This window comes from Lolium rigidum, chromosome 3 (genome assembly GCF_022539505.1).
Source record: "Lolium rigidum isolate FL_2022 chromosome 3, APGP_CSIRO_Lrig_0.1, whole genome shotgun sequence".
NCBI classification, from domain to species: Eukaryota; Viridiplantae; Streptophyta; class Magnoliopsida; order Poales; family Poaceae; genus Lolium; species Lolium rigidum.
This window is the reverse complement of record NC_061510.1, coordinates 365,919,782-365,945,115: the sequence shown is the minus strand read 5'-3', so window position 1 is coordinate 365,945,115 and position 25,334 is coordinate 365,919,782. Positions and strand designations below refer to the sequence as shown.

The window sequence follows — 25,334 nt, the reverse complement described above, 5'->3', positions numbered from 1 at the left end:
GATGGATTATGTACACGCATTTACGGTGTCTGCCCGTGTGCCCAAGGGCTACGTATTTCGGGCTTCCGTCTCTAAAGCTGGATAGCGGTTCTTGGGATGAGATGGTGAAACACTGAATAGCGCTTTTGATTACCTCGTAACCTTAGGAGGGAGTTTTGTAAGTATTTTTAGGGCATTGTATAAGTTTTGCACTAGTTTAAGGGGCATGAATTATGGCTTAGACTTGCATTTGCTTGTAGCCCGTGGCGGATCTTGGACTACATGATAGGGGTGCCACTTCACATGCAAAATTCAGTTATCATTCTAAACATCACAAATTCAAGATATTGGTTTAGATTATATCAAATGTACAATGCATGTATTTTAATATGCTTTAACATTATCATAATTCTATGAACTTTTTGGAACATGCTTTAAGCGTCTATAGTCGTGCAAAAGGACAACTAATTAAAAAGGGTTAACTGTTTTTGTGCCCTTAGTTAGCACTGCTAAGTTTGCCCATTGCGAATATATTTGCTCAATTTTGCCCTCCTCCCTCCAAGCTAGCCTCATGACTGATCAGACGTAGCATTTTCGTCAAGTCAAAGCCTTTGACCATTATTAGTGGGACAGTAAAATGTTGTGATTATTAGTGGGCCAGTAAAATGTGGGAGCATGAGATACGGACATGGGTGGACCATAAGTTTTTTGAAAGTTAGATCGATTATTACAGGTGGGACACACTAAATGCTGATAGTGGGACCGTTTGCTCTAGTTGGTCCCGCGTTGTCATTTACAACCATTAGGTCGAGTTGGGCCCTCTTTGCTAGTTATGAACATTGCCTCATTGAGTCCTACCTCTCTCTCAAATCCTAGCACTGTCTATCCTCCTCAACGTCATCCTTCCCAAATCAGAGCTCATTGTCATCATCCTACCCAAATCGGGGCTAGCCGTCCCTAGCACAGTACAATAAGTACTTCCTGGAGGAGCTCTGGCGCCATGGCAAACCGAAGATGCTTCGGGCCTCACGCAGGTGTGTTTTGTCTCGCACGGGAGGCATGGCAACTCGGAGGCAGAGTTCATCATTATGTTCCAATCTTCGGCTATATTCATGTCACATTGTGCACCTTGGATCAGAAACAATAGGGCAAACAGACGTTTTCAAATTTTTGTCACAAAAAAATGATTTTACATTTTCTAAGTGTCAATAAATTAGGTTATGTGAAGCAAGTACCACAAATAAGATGCAAAATGATACGGCTAACATTTTCACACAAAAGTAGACCCATTGGAGTCCTATCGCCAAAATATTTCAATTTTTCAATTTTTGGCTATATTCCATTGATAAAATTAATTGCAATATTTTTCTAAATTATTAATTTGAACTACAAGTGTGCTCTAGTTTGGTCCTAAAAATTGTCAAAAATTATTTATGGTACTCAAGTAGGATTCTATGCACAATGCACAAAGTAAGGTGAAAGATTCAATTCCTTTCTATGAATGAACATGCTGACAATTTTATCCCCATTTTGAAAACATAACACAAAAAATGTAGTAAACTCAAAAAATGTAATCCTTTTGCATGGAGTCCTTTTATGTGACCTAGTTTCCATGAAAAATACCGAACTTGTAATATTTTTTTTTAAGAAAGTGTTCTCAAAATGGGTTGTCATGTATGACTTATATTTGTTTTCTAATGAAATGTCAAAGTGGGGGCCATATCCATGTCATACTTCATGATAGTGTGCCCATATTTTGTAGAGAGGTGCATCTTGGCATAGAAAACAAAAAAATTAAAGTATTTTTCATATTTTTGTCACAAAAATGAGTTTCCATTTTATTACTTTCAAAACTAGCTTTTTTATGAAGCAAGTGCAAATAATATGGTGCAAAATGAAACCCTTCCAATTTTTATGAAAACTAGACCATATACGATGGCCAATTTCCATATATGATTTTTTTCTCTATTTCTAGCTATTTTCCATTTAAATGAGTTTTTGGACATTTTCCAAAATTAGTTCAAATTTAAACTAGAAGTGTGCTCTAGTTTGGTCCAAAATATGCCAAATTTATTTTAAGGTACCCAAGTAAGATTCTATACATTAGCCACAAACGAAGTTGGAAGATTCAACCTCTTGCTATGAATGACCATGCTGATAATGTTGGCCTCATTTTGAAAAATATAAGAAAATGAAGAAAAAATCGTAAAATTCTTTCACGTAGAGTCCTTTTATGTGTCAGGTTGCCAAAAAGAATACCAAACTTAATATATATATATTTTTTAAAGGTGGTCTCAAAATGTATGGCTATCTTGACTTTCAAGCCAAATGACCACGGGGAGAACCATGTCCATGGTGTAGTTTATGATAGCGTGCCTGTATTTGGAAGAGAGGTGCGTCTTGGCATGGTAATTAAAAGTTGCAAAAGGAGGTTCCAATTTTTTGTCGCTGTAAAATGAGTTTCCATATTCCCCTAAAAAAAGTTTCCATTTTGTTAGTGCCAAAACTGGGTTTTTTGTGAACCAAATGCAATGTCACCATTCCAATTTGCTCGGAAATTATATCGCATGTGACGAATTTTTTCAATTTATAGCTACTTTGCCCATTTAAATGAGTTTTTTTTGGACATTTTCCAAAATTAATTCAAATTTGAAATACAAGTGTGCTACTGTTTGGCCCTAAAATTGTCAAAAATCATTTTAAAGTACCTTAATAGGATTTGGCAGTAGCCACAAAGAAATTTGGAAGACTTGACCCCTTACTATGAATGAACATGCCAACAATTTGACCCCATTTTGAATAATGAATACCAAAACATAAAAATACAAATACAAATGTAATCCATTCGCATGGAGTTCTAATAAGTGGCTTAGTTGTCATGAAAAATACTACTAAAGTGTCCTGAAAATGGTCTATCATGTATGACTTATCTTGAGTTTCTAATCAAATGACCAAATGGGCGGATAAAAGGTTGAAAACACAAGGCCTTGCCATAGAATTCTCTCTAGGTATGTAAAAGTTCAAGTTTGCAGACCATAATAAATTCAAGCTTGCACACCGCAAAACATTCAAATTACTACAACATTCAGTTCAAAATAAAGTTATTCTAAAGTTCAAATTCAATTGTTTATACATCAACCCTTTTCTTGCTCTTGTGGTTTTTGCTAGTTCACTATCTCATTCCCGGGTGTTCCTTGTTGGGCAGTCTCCAGTCTATTTGCCAGCCAAATGCACTCTTCTGGTCCATCTTATTGGATGGAAAAATAATGTTGCCAGGCAAGCAACAAATTTTTGCCCTATGGTCAAATCCCTAGCTAAGTGAAGCCATATTTTAGTAGTTAGATCATAGATTCGGTGCATACCTAGCTGGAATCCAGGAGTTATTTGATCCTGGTTGGACCCAATCCTCACCGTGGTGAATAGACCAAAGGGCATTGGAGCTCACCATTGGTGCCTCATTGCAGCTCCCCTCAATCTCGCCTTGAGCGATTTGGTTGCTATAAGGTGGGCATGGAATGGGGGTAGAGTCGGCAGAGCAGTGGATTGGTCGGCGACGAGCCGCCGAATGTAGGATGGATTTGGTGGGGACGATGGACGAGAAAGGGAAAATTGGGGGCATCATGGTCTCACCTGTCAGCAATTTAAGGTTTCACTCATGTTAGGAAGACAACCAAGCAACAATCAAAGGGCCCTTGACTCGACAAAAAACGCTCTGTGGGCATTTCATGAGGCTAGTATGGAGTCTGGAGGAAAAAGTGAGGAAAGCTATCCGTGGTGGGCATAACTGAGTAGTACTAATGAAAGCGGGGCACAAAAATAAAAAAAATAAGACCATTGAGAAACAGACGTCGTATTGTTTCATCCACATCACAAAAACCACACTTCATGCTCCCATTCCAACTACGGTTAGCTAGATTGTCCTTAGTAAGAATCACTTTTTTTTCCAAAGGAACTAGACAGAATCTTTATTTTTAGAGGTACCTTAAATTTTCAAATAAATTTCTTGTGAAAAAATATGACTTTCATTTGTCATTTTCAAGTACTCCCTCCGTTCCATAATTCTTGTATGAAGCTATTAACCTAAAAGATCCCCCTAACATGTAATTTCCGTATGAAGCTATCATGTTCTTTAGATAGATGGACTGACATTAACCATTCAACCAAATGGAGCCAAGCTGTCTACTTGTCCCTAATTAATGACGTTCTGAACTCTGAATGCAATATTCAATATTCAGAGGTGTGCTACCCATAACCTCTGCCACCGTAACCAGTTAATGGAATAGATATTTGTATTTAAGAAATATTCAGAACATAAAATTGACTAAAGCTTCTAATGCACATTGTTCAACTAGCAATAGCCCATAAAACTGAAAGGCTGAGGATTTTCAGCATTATTGATGTTATGTTTCACAACGATGTTCGAGTTTCACAGCAGTACGGCGAGACACATGAATTTTTGAGCCAAATGATCTTGTATGCACAAGGAACAGCTCACGACTGCTACACATCTTATTGGAAGAATACAACGGATTCTAATGATTGTTCTGTTCCGGTCGTGAATCCTTGTGTCAGACTTCTCTCACTGAACTGGGGCACCTGTTCTTCAGCTCAGATGACTAATCCGTCCGCAATCACTGAGTTCTTCAGTACCACCGTGATGCCTGATCGGATGTAGAAGCCTTCCGATGTCCTGTCTGACTCCTCTACGCCCTGCAAAAACAAAACAGCGAACCACGGGTTCAGTAGTCCAGTACATATTCTGATGGCACAAACTCCGAAGAATGGTGCACTAGAAATTGATCTTTTCAGCTTAGTATGTAGACATGTAGTCAGATCACTATGCTACTCTTCTTGAAGAAACAAGGTGGCAGATATCATCAGCCATACCTCAGCGTTAGCGATTGTCACATTCTTCCCTATCCTCGCGTTCTTGTCAATAATGCATTTTCTGCGCAGAACAAGATGTAGATATTTGGAGTCAACAATGATACAGCACGATGTCTAATGTGGTGCGTGATGAGCTAGGAAGTTAATATGCGTGCATACTGAATCGATGTGTTCTCCCCGATCCCGATCGGAACCTTTCCTTCCGCCAGCTGGTCGCCTCTTTCCCCATCAGTTTCGTAGAAGTCAGCGCCGAGCATTACCGTATCCTGCAGAAATGAAACACAACATTTGCTGTTATTGTGGAAGACTATATTTTATTATAGTGGTTCTCTATGCCTTTTGCAAGTAAGAGGTCTGACCTTGAGGTGCACGTTGGAGCCTACTCGAGAACGGACACCGACGACACTGTGTTCTACCCTGCAGCTGTCCAAGAAACATCCATGGGAAATGATTGAATCTGTGATCTGCAATGGTCCTCCTACATGTCAGATGGCAGGGGAGCCAAATATTTCTATATTATTAAGGACGTGAAGGGAAAGTACCATGGTAATGCTGATGAATTTTAAAGAATATTTCCTACTAAAATAGTACAGACAGAATTTCAAGAACAAAAGTACCGCGGAATGGGAGTCATAGTATATAACCTTACTACTGCTGATCATAGATGGTGGTAGGTTTCTCCGTGATGTGTACATCGGTTTGCTAGCATCATAGAAGCTGAACCCTGGAGGCTGCATAGTTTAATCAAAAGATGATCACATGTTACAAAAGCTTCCAAGTTTTTTACTTGACTTCTTGCACAAAAAAAAAGTTCATTGCTTGATGCTTATTATTAGTGCTAGTACATTGTATTTACTCTGTTGTAGAGTGCTCTTTGTAATTCTTCCATCTTGTACAGAGTATATATGTACTGCCCCATTGGGCCATAGCAATTGACAATCATATTGCATAAGAGCTACTATTACACCACAGATTGAATAACACTAATATCACGACCGAGAATGTAGAAGAGTAGGTGAAGGAAAAGAAGAAGGACTAGAACTGATAAAATATTTAAAAAGTAAAGAGACAGCTTTCTATTAATTTGCACAGATTATGCATACCTGTTCAGCGAGGGCAAGATTTGCTTCAAAGAAGGATTTGATAGTTCCAATATCTTCCCAGTAATCGTTGAATAGATATGCCTGAAGAGTTGAATATTAGATATCAGTGACATCATATGGGTTTAATGAAATGATATAGCGTAAAGACACAGTATTAACATTTTTGAAACTTAAATAGCTAGTGCAGTAACAGAGAACTATAATGCCAATACTCTGGTAATAACATCATTCAATTTAGTTTTCCTGTTGTGCAGTTTTAGGTGTCTGACTGCAATAGAACAATGGATCTGTATATCATGCTGAGTTGCTGACAACACCACATGCTAGGTATGCGGTATGTTAATCTTTTACAGGCAATAACGGAAACATGAATGAACTAGTGACAGACATTATGTTCTTGATCTAGCGAAACAAACTTACACAGCATGCCTAGTAATGATGGCACTTACGATGTTGACATACCTTTACATTGATCTCTTTTGCTGCAGCAGGAATTATTTCAGACCCAAAATCATTTGCAGTGGGAAAACGCCATCTGACCTAACAACAATGCACTAGATATTAAGATCTACTTGTGATTAAGTTGTTCTATGGAAAATGCACCTTACTGCAACATAAGGTATTTTCTGAACATTAAACAGCTTTGTTGGTACTTTAAATGTCAAATGGCATTTCACTAGAACTTTGGAAGTTCAACTTTTATTTGGAGAATATTAGAAACTTTTGTTCCAGATAGAATGGAATTAAATATTCAATTGAAATTAATTTGAGGTCTAGTAAGTTGAATTGACATACCTTAAAAGATTTAGAAGTAGCTCTTTCTTAAATAGATATACCCCCATTGAAGCTATGTATGGTTTCTTTTCTGCTTCCTCCTTGGGTAAGCCTAGTATAGTGGTGTCAACTTGCTGCCAAAAAAAGAGAATGCCTCATGAATTTCGGTTTTGTTTTATTTGAATGCTCATTTTCAAGTGGAACAAACTGAAACATTGTGCATTTGGCCATCTAGAATACCATTATAATTTATACAGGAGAGGTGAGTTGCATGAAGAAACCAATACAGCTTACCATTGCCTTTAAATCAGCTCCTTTTGGTTTTTCACTAAATGAAATGACTCTTCCTGTGTCGTCTATCTTCATTAGACCAAAATCCGATGCCCGGCTGACATAGAAAACAGAATTATTTGTTTTGCATCCGCAGGGAACTAACTAACAGAGTATTACATCAAATAGTTTACTATATGCTCAAAATCAAACTTTTGCCTGAACAAAGCAAGGATAATTATTGAATTGAAAAGTTAATTTTGTACGGATGGCCACTTGTGACTTCTTGTACATTAGCTACTGAGATGGAAAGGAAATCACCTATCATCAATAGGCAAGCAACAGATGCTGATGCCTGCATCTCTCTGCCGATGACTCTGCATATCGAAATGGCAAGAACAGTTTAATCATAAACTTTGACAGAGAACTGCAAAAAAAAATTGTATGCAGTAATTACCTGAACAAAATCCATGTAGTCCATACGGTAGAGGTGATCACCAGAAAGAATCAGCACATCCTCTATGTCCTTAGATTTGGCATCCTAAAAAAGCAAAAACGCATGGTACCGTCATGTAAGTGGCAGCATGAGGATTTTCAGTAGAATACTAATAGTATAAAACAAAACAAGGAATAGAAAAGTACATCTGAACACAAACAGTCTCTTGATTCTCGAACTGAATCACTGTAACAGGGGCACAAATAGTGCTCATCACACAGGTATGCAACGGACTAAATTTACCAAACAGGCCTGTATCTAAGTGGCTTTGTGTTTTCCAAAAATAGGTAAATGGCATTGTGCATTTGACACTACAATGAAACAACTCAGTTTCGTACCAACCACATTGCTGAAAAGCTAAACATCTTGCATACATCCCACACACCAAGAGAAAACGTACATCGAAAAGCCAATCAAACTGCCGAACCGCGTCAGCGGTACCCTGAAACCACCTCTTCCCCTCCAACCCAGGCCTCTGAGTCGCAGCCAGCACCTGAAAGACAGTTATCCCCATTTCAGCTGATCAAATTAACTCCCAAAAAGACTCATTGCAGCTGGTGTTCAGGTATACGTGGTCTGAATTCGAGAATTTCACACCTCGACGAAACCGTCTCCGAAGCCGACCCCATTGCTGAAATTGTAGGCCCTGGAGAGGTGCCGGTTGAGGGAGGCTGAGTTGAACTGGGTGAGGACGTACACCTTGTTGATCCCGCTGTTGATGCAGTTGCTCATGGGCACGTCGATCAGCCTGTACGCGCCCCCTATCGGCACCTGCACGGAGGGAACGCAGCGCCAATTTGACAAGACGACCATGAGATTAATCTATTCGCATTTGCCGAATCGTGGGGGCAGAGGAAGGCATCGACCCGCCGGAGAGAATTGATCGGGCGAGTAATTAAGCTGTGCTAGTACTGACCGCGGGCTTGGCCCTGCGCTTGGTGAGCGGGAAGAGCCTGGTCCCGGCGCCGCCGCCGAGGATGACCGCCACCACCGTCCTCGGGTTCCTCGTGTCCACGTCCTCATCCTCCGTCTGCAGAAACCCCACCCACACAAACAGTTACGAACAGAGCTAGCCACACGGACAGAAACAGGGTGGGAGGATGTGTTACTGACGGCGCCGACGGCGGCGGTGGCGGCGGGCTCTGTGGTGGCGACGGACGTCCGCACGGAGAGGCTGCGCCGGCGGCCACCGAGCCCTCGGAGGCTCGCGCCTCCGCCGCCGAGCACGCCCCGGCGCGCGGCCGCGGCCACGGAGGCGGGGGCAGCGACGCGCAGGTCCATGGAGCGCGCGCGCGCGGCCGCCGAGGATCGATCCAGCCGGCCGGGAGCCTCCCGTCGCAAATGTCACGGAGGTGGGCGGTGGGCGCGTCCAATCCTACCACGCTCCTCGTGAGTCTCAAGCCTTTCCAGTGCTCGGCGGCAGCATGGGAATGGTGGAATAGGAAGGTAGACGACGCTTTAAACCCTTTCCCACCTACAGCTCCGTCGTGTAGCTGCCACTGACGTGTGGGCCGCGGCAACCGTGGGGCACACGATGTCAGTTGGCGTGCGGGTTGGTGGGCGTGTCGTGAGGTGTGGCTCGGCGTCGCCACGCTATCCGGCGCGAGGGCCTGGCGTCCACACGTCGGCTCTCGCAGCAAGCCTTGGCTGCTTGTAGTTTTTCGAGCTCTCGTGCCTCATGGGGACGTGGGCCCACTGCCTGCAACGGCACGGCAGCCGGCAGCCACGAAATGGGTCTGGGCTTTCTTCAGGCCTGGGTGGCATATTCCAGATCTTCCTGCGCAAAATTTCTTTGGATACATCTGCTCCAGATCTTTGTGGGTTTGGAGTTTGGAAGCTTGCATGCTGGATTGTGATGGTGAGACACTGGGTGGGGCAATGGTGACTCATCACTCATGAGCCACATGAGAGGAAGAGGTGGTTTAGGATGACATGCGGGGCCGGCGTGTCGCCAGTAGTATTTTTTCTCTTTGTTTTATTTTTTTATTTTATATCGACTAAAATGCCACATCGGCTAAGGCTTGTTAACTGCCATGCCACGTAAGAACGAAACCACGGTATCGGAAGTTTGGAGGTGAATTGTGATCATTTTTAGAGTTGGGGTCGTAAACAAGTGTGAAGCAAGGGGTAGAGCAGCACAAGAACATTGCCTTGAATTTAGTGTTAGAAATATGTAATTTGGCAATTTGTATATCATGGAGCCAAAATATGCATATAATTATTACACAGTTTAGGATTTGAGAAACGTCGATTCGCTAGTTTCCTATCTGTAAGCCAAAGCTTCCACATATTTTCTACATTTTTTTAGCTTGGTATGTAAATAATTTGATGCTTCAAGATATGTTAACTACCTAATTACACATTACAATTTGTAATTCTGAATCCACATTACACAATGTAATACATGACATAATTCCATGCTTATGTGAACTACTTGAGTTTTTTTTATTCTATTATAAAACAGTGGCAATTTCATTAATGAAAAATCGACGAGGAGAGATTCATCCAGTCGAAAAGAAATCACGTATGACTCATTAGAAAGAATGGTTGAAGATGAAGATATATTTGGCACCATTGTGATATTAATTACATGCATCCAGTAAAAAATGAAATAGTCGATTCACCACTTGAAAGCAATGAGTGGCCTAGATAGAAACCTCTAAAGCTGGCACCGATTAAATGCCTCCAATTTTGAGGAACAAGCTCAAGAAGTTGGTGTTGGTGTCGTCATGGTCGATGAAAAATCGACGCGGAGATATTAATCTATTTTAAAAACTAATGTATGACCCATTACAAAGAATAGTTGAAGATGAAGATATATATGGGACCATTGATATATTAATTATATGCATCCAATAAAAATGAAATAGTTGATCAACCACTTAGATGCACTGACTGGCCTTGATAGAAACCTCTATAGTTTCTACCGACTCAATGCCTCTAATTTTGCGGAACAAGCTCAAGAACTTGGTGTTGGTGTCGTCATGGTTGATGAAAAATCGACGCGGAGATATTCATCTAGTTGAAAAAAGTAGCATATGACCCGTTAGAAATAATAGTTGAAGATGAAGATATGTTTGGTACCACCATTGATATATTAATTACATGCATCCAATAAAAATGAAATAGTTAATCAACCACTTATATGCAGTGAGTGGCCTAGCTAGAAACCTCTACAGTTTCCACCGACTCAATGCCTCCAATTTTGGTGAACAAGATCAATAACTTGGTGTTGGTGTCGTCATGGTTAATGAAAAATTGACGAGAAGAGATCCATCTAGTCGAAAACAAATCATGTATGACCCATTAGAAAGAATAGTTGAAGATGAAGATATATTTTGTACCATCGAGATATTAATTACATGCATCCGATAAAAATGAGATAGTTGATCCACCACTTGAAAGAAGTGAGTGACCTAGCTATAAACGTCTACAGTTGCCACAGACTCAATGCTCCACTTTTGAGGAATGTGCCCAAGAAGTTGGTGGTGGCTTCGTCATGGTTTTTAGTCATGAATCTTGAAATATGAGTTTGACCGTGAACAAAAAGACTTACATAATCTTATTTGTAGAGAGCTCTAGAAGGATTTTATGAGAATTTTGATATGCCGAAATTCATTCGGTCTCAAAAGACTACCGGTGTGGATTATAGACAAGAAGGGCAAGTAAATAAAGGTGTGACTACTTTGTTTCTTAGGGCATGTATAATGGGAGGTGCTTAAATAAATTCTTATAAAAAGCTTGGTTTTTCTTTAAGTATTGGTGCTTAATTATACTAGGCATATGCCTAACTAGACACCTTTGCTCTACAAGTAAGTGCTACTGCTTAAGGAAGACCTTGAGCACTTTTCTAAGCACCTAGAATTTTACATGGCCTATCTTATCGGTTGGTGAGGTTCTAATGCCAGGTCATCCGTTGAGTATTTTCGGACCAACTGCCTAAGCACCATCAATTTTCCGATTATTGTAGTCTTGGGAAAATAGTTTGGTGAGAACCACCTGTGGTTGGATGGTTAGGAGGGTAGTGACATCCCTAGCCCACCAGAGTTCAAATCCCGGATTTGACACTTTGGCGTCTCATAAAGGCGGAATGTTCTTCAGTGGGAGACGACGTTCCCGTCGACAGCGAGGCGTCTGTGGTGACTACGTCAATCTCAAGACCCGACGGATCAAATCTTTGACGCAGTCTCTCGGAAGTGCTCATAGAGGTAGGGTGTGCGTGCGTTCATAGGCGCGTGTGTGTGAGCGTCTTTGATTGTACCGTGTTTCGCAAAAAAAAGTATGCTAGGCATTTCCCTCTCTTCCTATCATGGGCTCTTCTCACTACCTCCTGATCCATGCATACCATATTGGGAAACACTAGCCCAACTAAACCCATGTGTCTCTTTTGTAACACATATTAGTTGTATCCTGATGGCGTGTAACTCACACGTTCGTTGGGAACCCCAAGAGGAAGGTATGATGCGCAGCAGCAAGTTTTCCCTCAGAAAGAAACCAAGGTTTATCGAACCAGGAGGAGCCAAGAAGCACGTTGAAGGTTGATGGCGGCGGGATGTAGTGCGGCGCAACACCAGGGATTCCGGCGCCAACGTGGAACCTGCACAACACAATCCAAAGTACTTTGCCCCAACGAAACAGTGAGGTTGTCAATCTCACCGGCTTGCTGTAACAATGATAACCGTATTGTGTGGAAGATGATTGTTTGCAAGAAAACAGTAAAAACAAGTATTGCAGCAGATTTGTATTTCAGTATTAAAGAATGGACCGGGGTCCACAGTTCACTAGAGGTGTCTCTCCCATAAGATAAAAGCATGTTGGGTGAACAAATTACAGTCGGGCAATTGACAAATAGAGAGGGCATAACAATGCACATACATGTCATGATAAGTACAGTGAGATTTAATTGGGCATTATGACAAAGTACATAGACCGCCATCCAACCGTATCTATGCCTAAAAAGTCCACCTTCGAGGTTATCGTCCGAACCCCTTCCAGTATTAAGTTGCAAAGCAACGGACAATTGCATTAAGTATGGTGCGTAATGTAATCAATAACTACATCCTCGGACATAGCATCAATGTTTTATCCCTAGTGGCAACAAGACAACACAACCTTAGAACTTTTCGTCACCTGTCTCGGTGTCAATGCAGGCATGAACCCACTATCGAGCATAAATACTCCCTCTTGGAGTTAAGAGCAAAAACTTGGCCAGAGCCTCTACTAATAACGGAGAGCATGCAAGATCATAAACAACACATATGTAATAACTTGATAATTAACATAACATGGTATTCTCTATCCATCGGATCCCGACAAACACAACATAGAGTATTACGGATAGATGATCTTGATCATGTTAGGCAGCTCACAAGATCCAACAATGAAGCACAATGAGGAGAAGACAACCATCTAGCTACTGCTATGGACCCATAGTCCAGGGGTGAACTACTCACTCATCACTCCGGAGGCGACCATGGCGGTGTAGAGTCCTCCGGGAGATGAATCCCTCTCCGGGTGCCGGAGGAGATCTCCGGAATCCCCCGAGATGGGATTGGCGGCGGCGGCGTCTCCGGAAGGTTTTCCGTATCGTGGTTCTTCGCATCGGGGGTTTCGCGACGGAGGCTTTAAGTAGGCGGAAGGGCAACGTGGGGGGCCACACGGGGCCCCACACTACAGGTCGGCGCGGCCAAGGGCCGGGCCGCGCCGCCCTATAGTGGCGGCTCCTCGTGGCCCCACTTCGACTCCTCTTCGGTCTTCCGAAGCTTCGTGGCAAAATAGGACCCCGGGTCTTGATTTCGTCCAATTCCGAGAATATTTCGTTACCGGGATTTCGAAACCAAAAACAGCGAGAACAACAGAATCGGCTCTTCGGCATCTTGTTAATAGGTTAGTTCCAGAAAATGCACGAATATGACATAAAGTGTGCATAAAACATGTAGGTATCATCAATAATATGGCATGGATCATAAGAAATTATCGATACGTTGGAGACGTATCATATCCATATAAGTACCCGATAGGCTCAGAGGTTAATTTAAGTGTAGACTTACGAGTACCCTTGTACTACGAGAGGGCGGTGCAAACCCATGCTTTCTCGAACGCGCAAATCCAACTTCCAACCTAGAAATTTCGTATTCAAAACAAGTTATATTTCATACATAAATAATCATGGTACCCATCAACTATGGCACTATATGGCACTATAATGACCTTGCTGTTGATGTGAATTATAATAATCATATTTTCTTACTCTTGCTACCATTTTTCACATACTTCCTATGTTTCTCTCCTCTGCCCCCAACCTAAATATCAATATTTCCCCTACCCTTTCTCTCCTCGCTGCACCCATTTCTCTCCCCGCGGAACCCTCTGTCACATGTAGTGGGCATTGTGGTGGTGCTCTTTCAACAAGGGTAAGAGGGTCCAACACTTCTTCTTTTGTCTTTCTTTTGGTGATAAACAATGTATGCCTGACTCATGTGGTGATGTCGACCTCCATATTTGATGCTACACCGACTTGCCTGCATGGCGGCGATGCTCCAACATATTTAAGTGTGGTGATGTATGTCAATGCGCTTTTGGTGGTTGTCAATGGAGGTGTGGGACAACTAGTTCTAGCACGTGGCTGCATGAGCTAACCAAATCTAACGTGGCCATGAAGAACTACATCTTGCAAAGGCACGAGCTTGCTCGGTCTAGATATGCTGACTCAACCTATGTAAGCTCGAAGGCATAGGACTTTTTGGACGATGAGATGGTTGTGGTAGCATACATGGCTCCAGGTGGAGAGGTACATACCAGTTTCCTTCGGATATGTCCTCTCTCTCTCTAACATCTATGGTGGAGACGAATGTGCTTGTCGGGGGCTTGGTCCTGGCACGATTGGTAAAGTAGGAGCAAACTACTTGCATGTGGGGCCAGTGACAAATGATGACATGGTGGTTTCAACATTGTGTGTCTTTGCCTCTCACTGATCATTTCTTTAGTATGGCATTGCTTTTAGAACTAGTTTAGCCGATTTATAGAGCATTTCTCAAGGTCTTAGCTTATTCTTTATGTAATACCGAGTAATTTCTTGTACCAACTTTTTCATGATCAGCGAAATAGTAACTATACTCCCATGTCCCACCGAAAGTAATTTTTCTTGGCCAACAAAATTTTCCTGCTTTAGTGGTTATATTTCCGTAATTATTTTTGTTCTAAATTCAATAATCCCTCATTACAACATTGTAGTGCATATAATGTTTTTAAATAGTGAAACAATGAATTTTTTTACCAAGTTTATGGAGAAAATTATCTATATCTGCAATACCAAATGTACACCATTTAAAAATACACATTATGATAAATCCAATAGTATTAGTTTGCTCTTCTATATGTTGATACTTTTTCTAAGCATTTGATCAAACTTTATGTTGTTTTACTTTTAAAAAAAACTTATATGTGCTACATTTGGCAAGAATGGAGCACAATGCCGTTTACCATATGTTGTGTGAAACTCTCGATCGTTAATCCCGTTTTTTTTCCAGTTCGTGCCCAGACACATTTTCCGGTTGGGAAGCCCAAAACCACGTCGTGGACACGTGAAGCCCAGTAAGCCGTCCCGCCGCTTAAAATGGCCGTCATCTCCCGTGGCCCTCACGCTTTGCGTCTCGTCTCCCAAAGCCAACCCTACTTCACCTCTCCTCCGCAAAACCCTAAACGAGCGGCGAGCCGCCTCTCTCTCCCTCCACCACCATCACCATCCCACTCCGCGGCGGCCTCCCGGAGCCTTCCACACCGCGCGGATCGCCCATGGAGAAGCACCGCGTCCACCGCCTCGGCGGCGGCGCGGTCGCCTGGACGCCGTCCCCCGTCGTGGCGCTGGCCACCTCCCCCTGCGCCTCCCAGGTGGCCGCCGCGCGGGAGGACGGCTCCCTCGAGCTCTGGCTCGTCTCCCCCGGCTCCGTCGGCTGGCACCACCAGCTCGTACGCATCCCCTCACCCTCACTCCCAACGCCGCCGCGTCCCTCCCCGCTAAGCAACCTGGGAAATTCTCCGTGACCTGATTTTGGGGTTTCTGTGGCCGCAGACTATACAGGGGAGGTCGGAGCCGAGGGTCACGTCGCTTGTCTGGGTCCCAACCGGCGCGGGAGGGCGGCTGCTCTCTTCCAGCGTCGATGGGTCCGTGGCAGAATGGGATCTCTTCAACCTAAAGCAAAAGGTGCCACTGCTGCGAGTATTCCATGCTTATGCTACATTTCAATTTCAGTTCCAGTTCAAATGCACGTGCCGTTTCACAAACATGGGGCGATTTGCTTCCAACTTGCTTTGCTGGGAATATGCAGCAATGACCTGAAGTTGAGGTTTATCCATAATAGCAGCCGTAAGCATGTGATTGGGTTGTAAAAATATTTGGTGCAAAAGATGCAGCTTCCTAGTTGTCTATCGGCGTAAATTCCATTAGCTGTTTGCATGTGTATATATTTCCATTAATCCTTCTGACTTTCTGGATGCTTCATGATGGTTTTATTGTCCTCCTTTGTAGACTGTACTAGACACTCTCAGAGGAGCGGTCTGGCAGATGGCCATGGAGCCTGGATACGATCAACTGTTTCCTGGAAGTAAAAGCTCAGAATGCGCCGCAAACGGCCATGCAAATCAGAATGGCTGCGCCGACTCTGAGTTAAGCTACGTTGATGATGGTGACAGTTCTGACGATGAAGATGATTCTGCCAAGACTAGCTCTTCGTACCGTGTGAATGAGTTTCAGCGTTTGGCCCTGGCGTGTGACGATGGCTCTGTGCGCTTGTATAATGTGCCTGAATCTGGTGCATTGACTTACTACAGATCTCTTCCAGGAGTGAGCGGTATGCGTTGTTGTATATCTGTCTGTCATCTCCCTGTTTTGCTTGTTATTTCAGCTTTGGTGATTATTTTTGTGCTTCCTTCCAGGACGAGTTTTGAGTGTGACGTGGAGTAATGATGCCAAATTCATATTTTCTGGAAGCAGCGATGGGTATGTTAACCTCCCATTTTCCAGTGTAAATAGGTTTTTGTGATTGATTGGGTGATTCTTACCGTGAGTATATAAGTGGACTGTTCAGCTTCTTCCCTTATGTTCTATAGATAATTCTCAGTTATGGGTCATCACATGTATATGACAGTGTAAACACCATGGGTTTATTTGTGATATTCTCTTGTATTATGTTTGGCAGATTAATTAGATGCTGGGATTCAGCATTATTCCATGAAAAGTATCGCATCACTGCCGGATTAGGAGGGGTTGGTAGTGGACGTGAACTTTGTATATTATCGTTGCTAATTCTGAGGTGAGATAAAGCATATCCTTAGGTTCAATGTTCTTATCCCTGAACTAGCTTTTGTTGATCATTTCTGTTGCTATGCAGGTGTGGAACCCTTGTTAGTGGAGATAGTTCTGGGAGCGTACAATTTTGGGATAGCCGCCATGGAACTCTTTTGCAAGCTCACACTTACCATAAGGGCGATGTGAATGCACTAGCAACTGTGCCTAGTCAGAACCGGGTATTTTCTGCAGGATCTGATGGGCAGGTTGGTAGCATTGCTGAAACAGCTGTTAGGTGGATTAACTACACTTGCGAAAACTTCTGTCTTTCTCAGTTTGTGTTTTGCCTTCGAACACTTAAAATGATATAGGTGCAGTAGATACAACACATATGCATTGGAAATAGACTTGGCAGTTAAATGGGGTGTTTCATTTTATTGCAATTCAAAAATCTTTGAGTCAAGCATATACCTACTGTTTTCCCTCTCTTTCTAATTTGATGGTGGATCTCTAGGTAATTTTGTACAAAGCATCAAAGGATGAGTTCAGTGCTCACAATCAGAAGGTTGCCGAAGAGCAATCCCACAAGTGGGTCTATGTGGGATATGTCAGAGCCCATTCTCATGATGTAAGGGCATTGACTATGGCCGTACCAGTTTGCAAAGAAGGTTTGTGCTTTCTTTTATACTGTAATAGTCTTACCTCCAACTGGGCTAACACTGATATATCTGTTCTTGTATTCTGTAGATGATTTACCAGAGGAAAAGGCAGTAAAGAGTCGCCGGCGCGAAAAGCCCATTGAATTCAGTTACCACAAGTGGGCACATCTGGGTGTACCAATGCTCATTTCTGGTGGGGACGACACCAAGCTGTTTGCTTATTCAGCACGGGAGTTTACTCAATTTGCACCTCATAACTTCTGTCCTGCACCTCAGCGCCCATTGATAAATCTGGCAAGAGATAGCACAGTTGATGGGGATTATCTGATGCTTGCGCAGTCTGCGGACTGCTTGGATGTTCTACTTGTGTCAGTTCAGAACAAACTGATTCCAAGTACATCGTCCAGAGGAGATGCTAAAATACGACGTCAAGTTGTTCATCTGAAAAGCGACGGGTCCCGTAAAATAATTTCTAGTGCTATCTCCCCCAGTGGAACACTCTTTGCCTATTCGGACTGTGCGAAGCCTCGCCTTTTCTCACTAAAACAGAAGGGTGGAAAGAAGTACTCTCTAGATAAAATAAATTTGGAAAAGAAAATCCGTTGTGCTCAGAGTATGATGTTTACTGCTGACTCGTCCAGTCTGATACTATCTTGCCATGATGGAAAAATATACGTAAGTTTTTCTTGATCTCGCTCTCGCCACTTTTACACTCATAGGAGATGATGATTAGATGATTTCCATTGTTTGTCTGCAATGTCAGTTTGCTTCACGTAAGTAGTGTGTTTCTGTTATTGTTGTTGCGGCTGGTTTGCGCCTGAAGACTATTTTTGCTCTAGCTCACAAGAACCTATTTTTGTAAATTAAAGATATGCAGTTAGAGAAAATTACATTTGAAGTTCTGTACACTCAGTATAGTATGTTGGACCTAGTTATTATCATACATGGTTAACTAAACTGGTTTTGCAAATTGATGCGAGGTTCACTTCTGTCGAATTGTCCCTTGGCTACTGTTGAATTTAGCATGATGATGAAATCACCAGGTTTTGAATTCGGACGTATGCTGTGTAATGAGATGTCACCCTCAATCTTACCGATTTGTTAGAAATGCATATTTTATCAGTATAGATCTTGACTGTTGAGTCCACAGTAATGTTTTTTTGTGTGTCTTCTCATTTCTCTGTTATTTTATGTCTTTTAACTTCTTTCTTGCTGCACAAATCAGGTTTTTGATATTGCAGCAGGAAAAATTTCAATTGAATTTCAACCTACGAGAACGATGGATGGAACACAACCTTCCAAAGAACCACCTGTGACAAAAATGTTTCTGAGCGCAGATGGGCAGTGGGTGGCAGCAGTTAACTGCTTTGGGGATATCTACGTATTTAACCTGGAGGTTCAGAGGTATGCTTCATGATAGTGTATTTTTGTGTGACCCTTTTGAATGTGCTTCATGTCTAGTAAGATTGTAATTTACTACTGTGTGCTGTTTCTAATCTTGGGATTCACAAGTTCTGATTTGCTGTCCTTTTGCTTGTGATTTAGTTATCATACTTATGCATGGGGGGCACAATTTTGTACCATACCTGAACTTTCTCCACTGTCTGCAGGCAACACTGGTTCATACCCAGAATGAATGAGGGTTCGGTTACATCTGGTGGCTTTTGTCCCAAGAACAATGCCCTTGTCATAACTACCTCCAAAAATGAGGTTTATGTATTTGATGTAGAAGCAAAACAACTAGGTGAATGGTCCAAGCGCAATACACATCATTTACCCAGAAGTTTCCAGGAATTTCCAGGAGAGGTCATTGGCCTGTCGTTTCCTCCACTATGTTCATCTTCAGTTGTGGTCTACAGTACAAGGTAATCTTCTACTGCTCAAGTGTTTTGCTAATTTAGTATGGTCTATAGCTGAAGTGTTTTGATGAGTGTAACTATTTTCTATTGCTGAAGTGTTTTTTGCTACTTTGCATTTGCTGCCTGTGTTTTGATGTCGTGATCCCGCTACTCTGCAGGCCTTGTGCCTTTCGTATTCATTTTTCAGAAATTCTGAGTATATGGGGATTGGTATTCTGTGCTAGCTTTTGATCTGTTGCTAGGTGACTGCCAATAATCAACATGATACTGAACATAATTTTCTTTACTTTCGCAGGGCAATGTGCTTTATTGATTTTCGATTGCCAATTGGTCAGGATGGTCAATTGCCACATGTTTCGGTTGTATCAGCAGAAAAGTCAGATCTACATAAGGCTACAAAAACAAAGGTTAAGCGAAAAGATCGTGATGAAGATTTGAAACAAGAGAAATGGAATAATTTTGAATTCGTTGCTTTCAAAGATCCGGTGCTGTTTCTTGGTCACCTATTGGACAGTTCAGTTCTATTAATAGAGAAGCGGTGGATGGATGTTGTCAAAGGATTCGGTGCACCGGTTCATAGAGACATCTATGGGACATGATCCACAGTAGCGTCTGGACTTGTGGCACTCGTAACAGGCAGCCCATTCTTTCTTTTTCGTTGAAGCCATGAAATGTTCCCATCCCCAAGCAAGCTATCTGATATGACCCTCGGTGACTCCCAAGATGTAGTAGTACATAATGTGTGCTGGTATCATCTGATGATAGCAAGTAGGCTGGGTTAAATTTTTTGCTAGTGGCTTGTGTTTCTTGAGTAGCCTCTTTGTATTCTTCTTCAGTTGAGTATTAAGTACTTTAGTGGACTTCTCACCGCACAAGTTGTACTGTGTTAAAGTGCGCAAATTTTGTCACATGTAAACAATGTATCAGTACTACTGTTATGTCACTACTGCCGTTTGTCTATGCCTTCAGTTGTGCTGCGTGTAAGCGAGCACATGGCAGAACTTTGATTGCTCTACACCAAAATTGAAACTGATATGCTAATTGCAAAATTGAAACGTTCTCGCACATTTATCATGCTCTTCCAGTAGCTGTTTTGAATCGAAGCTGAAATAAAGTGTCTGCAAACATTTTCATCGTATATCAACGCAGACAGCCAACCTTGAGGCGAGCTCGAACCTGAGCTGAAAGCGTACAGCCTGCTTTGAGGCGCATGAGCTCGAACTTGAGCTGAAAACGTGCTGAATTTTTTTCTGTTATTACCTTCATATTTATATCCTAGTCAGTGAATGAATAAGTACCCTTTACTGCTCAGTATCAACGCTTGTATTGCTACATTGTTTCGGTTTCCTGTTACAACTTACAAGAGCGCAACGAAAGTTGTTCCTTCTTCCTCCTCTGGACTCGGCCCCATCTGCTCTGCGAGCAGCCCAAGCACGTCCCATATCTCGAACCGCTGCGGATGCGCCTGGTCGTCAGCGACGAACGATCTTAACTCGCCATCAACCTCCACCGCACTAAACGCCGGGACCTTCTTGAGCCCCCTGCTGCCGATCAGTTTTCGGACCCTCCGTGCATCATCCTTGCGGTTGGCATCGAGATAAATGTTGGAGAGCTGGACGTGGACGCCCTGGTCGGCACCGGCGCCTAGCTTCTCGAGCTCACTGGCTGCCACCTCTGCCAACTCGACGTTGCCGTACATCCGGCAGCCTGCCAGGAGGGATCCCCACACGGATGCGAGCGGGGCCATCGGCATCCTCCCGATCAGCTCCACCGCTTCCTCCAGCCGCCCCACCCGGCACAGCATGTCGACCGCGCAGCTGTAATGCTCGTGCCCCGGAGCGACGCCGTACCGCCGGCGCATCTCCCTGAGAAGGCCGAGCCCATCTTCAACCTTACCAGCATGCGCGCACGCAGACAGCGCCCCAAGCACCGCCACGCCGTCGGGGCGCACCCCGTCCTCCCCCGCCATCCTCTCCAGGCACGCCACCGCCTCCCTGGCCATGCCGTGCACCGCGAACGCGCCGACCATGGTGCCCCAGACGAACTCGTTCCGCTCCGGCATTCCCTCGAACACCCTCACGGCCTCCCGCAGGCACCCGCACTTGGCGTACATGCTCACCAGCGCCGACCCGACGAACGCGTCCGCGAGCAGCGCGGGCGCGTTGCGCTCCACGTAGCGGTGCGCCCACTCCCCGCACTCGAGCGCGCCGGACTGGGCGCACGCCGCGATCGCCGTCGTGAGGACGACGGCGTCCGGGGCCACCCCGTCCGCGAACATGGCCCTGAACAGCGCCAGCCCCTCGGCGGCCATCCCGGCGCGCGCGTAGGCGCCGATCAGCAGGTCGTAGTGGATGGCCTCCCGCCTCGGCAGCTCGTCGAACACCCTCCGCGCGTCGGCCGGGCGGGGCGCGTGGAGCTGGAGCAGCGCGGTGGTGACGTAGTGGTCGGAGGGGAAGAGCGCGTTCTTGAGGAGCAGCGCGTGGAGCTGCGGCCCCGGGGGCGGGGTGATGGGAGCGGCGGCGGCGGCGGAGAGGGCGAACGGGAAGGAGAGGTGGTCCGGGGAGGGGAGCGGCGAGGAGGGGGAGAGCATGAGGAGGAGGAGGCGGAGGGCGAGGAGCGGGTGCGCCGGCGAGGAGGCGCCCCGGGAGAGGATGCGGAGGAGGGAGTTGAGCGCGACGAGGGAGAGCTCCGGGTGGTGCGGCGAGAGGCCGGCCGTGGTGAGGAGGGCCTGGACGGGGAGGAGCGGCGCGGCGGGGCAGCAGGCGGCGGATGGCCGGAAGCGGGAGGAGAGGAGGGAGTGGCAGAAGGCGAAGGTTGTCTTGGGGATGTACGGGCGCATGCTGGTCTGGTTTGGTTTCGCTGGAGGAAGCAGCGGGAATGGCATACTTCAAAAGGGCTGAGTGGCTGATCAAACACATTGGATTAGGGCATCTCTAACAAAGTTCGGTTTCGTCGATTCTTTAACCGGATCAAGCCGAACTCTTAAAACCTTTAGCCAAGAAAAACTTTCAATCTTCGGCTCCCGCGCTCCGCTGACCCCTAAATAATGGACCTCCGCCGTCACTAGAAAAACCTAACCCCACCCCGCGCCGCTGAACTCTCTCGATCGACCTGCATCTTCGCAGACGACACCCTCCTGCCCAACTCCTAGTCGCTTGCTGGCGGTGAGCCAAATCGCCGGAATCGAGTTGCAGCTCCGCCCACGCCACCGCATCGATTTGTTCCAATTCAGAGTCGTTCGCCTCTGCGGTTTGGCTAGCCGCCGGTTCTCCTACGCACCACCGATACCACGTGGAAGCTCGCCCCCTTCTCCTCGCCCACCGCAGACCCCGTGCGGCCTAGGGTTGGCTTCGCCAGTCGTTGGATCGCCGGTACCGCCGCCTGGAACTGGCCTCTGTGCGCGGGATGTTTGGCCGGAGTTGGAGGAGGTAGCTCTGGCGACGGAGCACCGACACCGCTACACATTTGGAAAAAAGGTAATTTTCCTCCCTTTTCTTTTTTGTAGAATGTAGAAGAAGTTGTGGCTTATTGGACCTTTTGTTTACAAATGCAGTAATGGAAACCCTAAGTGAGCCGAGGTCGAGGACAACGAGTTGTATTTTGCATGGCACCATCAAGGACTTTCGAAAGCAATATATGAAGAGAGTGGCATTTATCAACCATTCCTACAATTTTAGGGGAAAAACATGAGAATTTCGATGAAAAGACAAGCGGAGAAGGTAGATCGGTATCGTCGATCATGGATAGATGGCACATTCTTGTTATGCGTCCTAATACATAACTTGAACACTATGGTTTGTATCGACTGTATCGGTTTGTATCTAAGGTAGATGGCTATGTACCGATTGTATCGGGCTGCATCGATATGTATTGTGTTGTATCGGGTTGCATGCACTACTAATCTATGATTATATATGCATATGTTTGGATCTATTATATTGTAAATGAGGAGAAAAACATTTTACTCCTCTAAGTTTAAGAGTTAGGTTAGGAACCATTTTTTTTAGAGAAGTAAATATATGATAGGGAGGTGTTTCACTCGTTTAAGTTTTGGGGATCGGTTAGAAATGCTCTTAGCTAGGCCTCCACTGACACCTAAACCTACTCTTGCACTATGGGTTCTCTTCCTTCGGAAGTTCGGAAGCCGGTAACTTCTAAAGTTTGAACTTATCTCTTTATTTTTGAGGAACGGGCAGCTGCCAATCGATAGATAGAAGAAGAGTTTTAATTACAGAAGACCCGCAAGCGGGTCAGGTGACATAAAGGCCAAAAAGAGAAGCTAATAAGGCTAGGCTACAATTCCATCTCCGGGATCTTGGGTATGCACGTACGCTCTCTCTGAGCAATGTTCCTTGACAAGAGCCGCTACGCTGGTGCTCGTTGGTGCATTGATCCCTTGTGTTCGCAAAAGCCTCGTGTGTGATTGCTCCCTTGTGTTCGCAAAAGACTCGTTCGTGCATTTCTTTGTTTCCACAAAATCCATGGCGTGTGTGAGGATGAGCAAGATATCAAATTTCCTTCTACCCCTTTTCTGAACTCTAGCCCTTGCATCCGCTAGATTGATGTTGGGATACCGCATACGGCTCCTCAAGTTGTTGTCCTGCACGTTGTAAACATCCCAGCCACACATGTAAAGCATGCCTCTGCAGCCCGTGCCAAAATCTTCCGTCAGACGTCCACAACATGTTGTACCTGATTGCTAGCCATAAAAAGAAACATTTCAAAGGGGCTCCCATTTCCATATTGAGTTTGCAATGCTGTGGATGTACTTCTTTTAGCGAAAATTCCACCGTTCTATTAATAATCAACAATAGTACGAGTAGTATAAATAGCTTAAAAATAATAACAATTATTATTATATACTCGGACCACCTAGCATGACTAGAGACACTAGCACGCGCGGAAAGCCCACCGCCGTCCTCGCCCCTCCATCACCGCTAGAGTCGGTCAAAGTTTATCAGAGTAAAACATGTTGTAGTAGACGAGAAATCATCATGCTAAGACCCCAAAGGACCAGCGCATCAGAGAAATAACTATCACCAATAATGACAACCGTATATCGAAAGAGACTGGCATGAAACTAGACGAACGAACACGAAAACCGACCGGATTTCAGTAGATCAGAAAGGCACACGGCTCCATGTGTCCTCCGCCAGCGTTAGACGCACCGCCGGAGCGAAGATAGAACGAGAAAAACCTTATTCTGACTTCAGAATGTAGCCACCGTCTCAACATCCCTCAAAAGACACCGAGAAACAACTTGAAAAATGAAAGTAAACTCCTGGCCGGCGAGAGGCCATGGTCCGCCACACCTCCAAGGGCCCATAACCAACAGTGGTGGAGAGGATCAACGGTGTCGTCGACAAAGAGAACGAAACCCTAGATGGGTTCTTTGTAGTGTACTCCCCACTTCCCCAGACTTGTAATCTGAAATACCTTTGTTCTCCGTCAGGGCGTCCACGACATGTCGGCAATTCTTCTCGTGGGCACCATTCCTAGTTTCCTACCATGGCTGGCGCAATCTCAGCTGCTGATCGACCACCTATCCACCTGTCTGTATCCCTCTCATATCTAGCTTGGGAAAAAAGAAGCTTCAACAATCATTACCCAGTTATAAATACATATTTCTCTACACAAAATCCATCCAAGTAACAATCAAGTGCTAAGCTACACAAAATCCAACCAAGTGACAACGACAACATAAATCTTATACAATGAAAAAATGCATGCCATCACACCAGTATGGTCAAAAGCTAACAAGTTGGAAAAAAATGCATCTCAAACCTAAGCAATAGAGCGTGCACCATTTGAGTTTTCGTAGTTTCAATGAATAGACACTTATGGACAAAAAAACAACTGCACAAATAGAATAAACAATAAGGTAATAGTTCCATCAGATAACGACGGGCATGAACATAGAGCTGCATGCTCAGCATTCTTTAACCATTGGGAAAACAAGCAAACCTCGCCAGCAGCAACACTGAAAGATGATTACAGGATAACTTGGGAAAAGCATTGTGC

The 25,334-nt window shown here is 44.3% G+C and overlaps 3 protein-coding genes across 3 annotated transcripts; 1 reads left to right on the top strand and 2 right to left on the bottom strand.

Annotated features, from left to right (window-relative positions):
* Positions 1-4,341: 4,341 nt before the first annotated feature.
* On the bottom strand, positions 4,342-8,805 carry LOC124704228 (glucose-1-phosphate adenylyltransferase large subunit-like). The gene is made up of 15 exons (XM_047236471.1): positions 8,623-8,805; positions 8,426-8,539; positions 8,107-8,280; positions 7,910-8,002; positions 7,471-7,554; positions 7,335-7,390; positions 7,038-7,131; positions 6,765-6,877; positions 6,432-6,504; positions 5,970-6,050; positions 5,511-5,597; positions 5,226-5,330; positions 5,026-5,132; positions 4,867-4,927; positions 4,342-4,689 (listed from the first exon to the last, which is right to left on the bottom strand). The coding sequence occupies exons 1-15, from the start codon at positions 8,788-8,790 to the stop codon at positions 4,588-4,590; spliced, it is 1,512 nt and encodes a 503-aa protein (XP_047092427.1). The 5' UTR covers positions 8,791-8,805; the 3' UTR covers positions 4,342-4,587.
* Positions 8,806-15,288: 6,483 nt separating this feature from the next.
* LOC124704227 (WD repeat-containing protein PCN-like) lies at positions 15,289-20,374 on the top strand. Its single transcript, XM_047236470.1, has 11 exons — positions 15,289-15,477; positions 15,581-15,712; positions 16,037-16,358; positions 16,444-16,507; positions 16,707-16,820; positions 16,899-17,061; positions 17,310-17,463; positions 17,543-18,129; positions 18,680-18,858; positions 19,065-19,319; positions 19,609-20,374. Exons 1-11 carry the CDS (start codon positions 15,304-15,306, stop codon positions 19,910-19,912), a joined length of 2,448 nt encoding a protein of 815 aa, XP_047092426.1. The 5' UTR covers positions 15,289-15,303; the 3' UTR covers positions 19,913-20,374.
* A 209-nt stretch (positions 20,375-20,583) lies between these two features.
* On the bottom strand, positions 20,584-22,152 carry LOC124700478 (putative pentatricopeptide repeat-containing protein At3g28640). The gene has a single exon (XM_047232601.1). The coding sequence runs from the start codon at positions 22,150-22,152 to the stop codon at positions 20,671-20,673; it is 1,482 nt and encodes a 493-aa protein (XP_047088557.1). The 3' UTR covers positions 20,584-20,670.
* Between the last annotated feature and the right edge of the window lie 3,182 nt (positions 22,153-25,334).

Coding starts and splice junctions, on each gene's coding strand:
- LOC124704228 (XM_047236471.1), bottom strand. CDS start 8,790: ATGGACCTGCGCGTCGCTGCCCCCGCCTCCGTGGCCGCGGCCGCGCGC. Junction 5,598..5,969: donor ATCTTGCCCTCGCTGAACAG/GTATGCATAATC, acceptor TAAACTATGCAG/CCTCCAGGGTTCAGCTTCTA. Junction 5,331..5,510: donor CTATGATCAGCAGTAGTAAG/GTTATATACTAT, acceptor GGACCATTGCAG/ATCACAGATTCAATCATTTC.
- LOC124704227 (XM_047236470.1), top strand. CDS start 15,304: ATGGAGAAGCACCGCGTCCACCGCCTCGGCGGCGGCGCGGTCGCCTGG. Junction 16,508..16,706: donor TTTTCTGGAAGCAGCGATGG/GTATGTTAACCT, acceptor TATGTTTGGCAG/ATTAATTAGATGCTGGGATT. Junction 17,062..17,309: donor CTGCAGGATCTGATGGGCAG/GTTGGTAGCATT, acceptor GTGGATCTCTAG/GTAATTTTGTACAAAGCATC.
- LOC124700478 (XM_047232601.1), bottom strand. CDS start 22,152: ATGCGCCCGTACATCCCCAAGACAACCTTCGCCTTCTGCCACTCCCTC.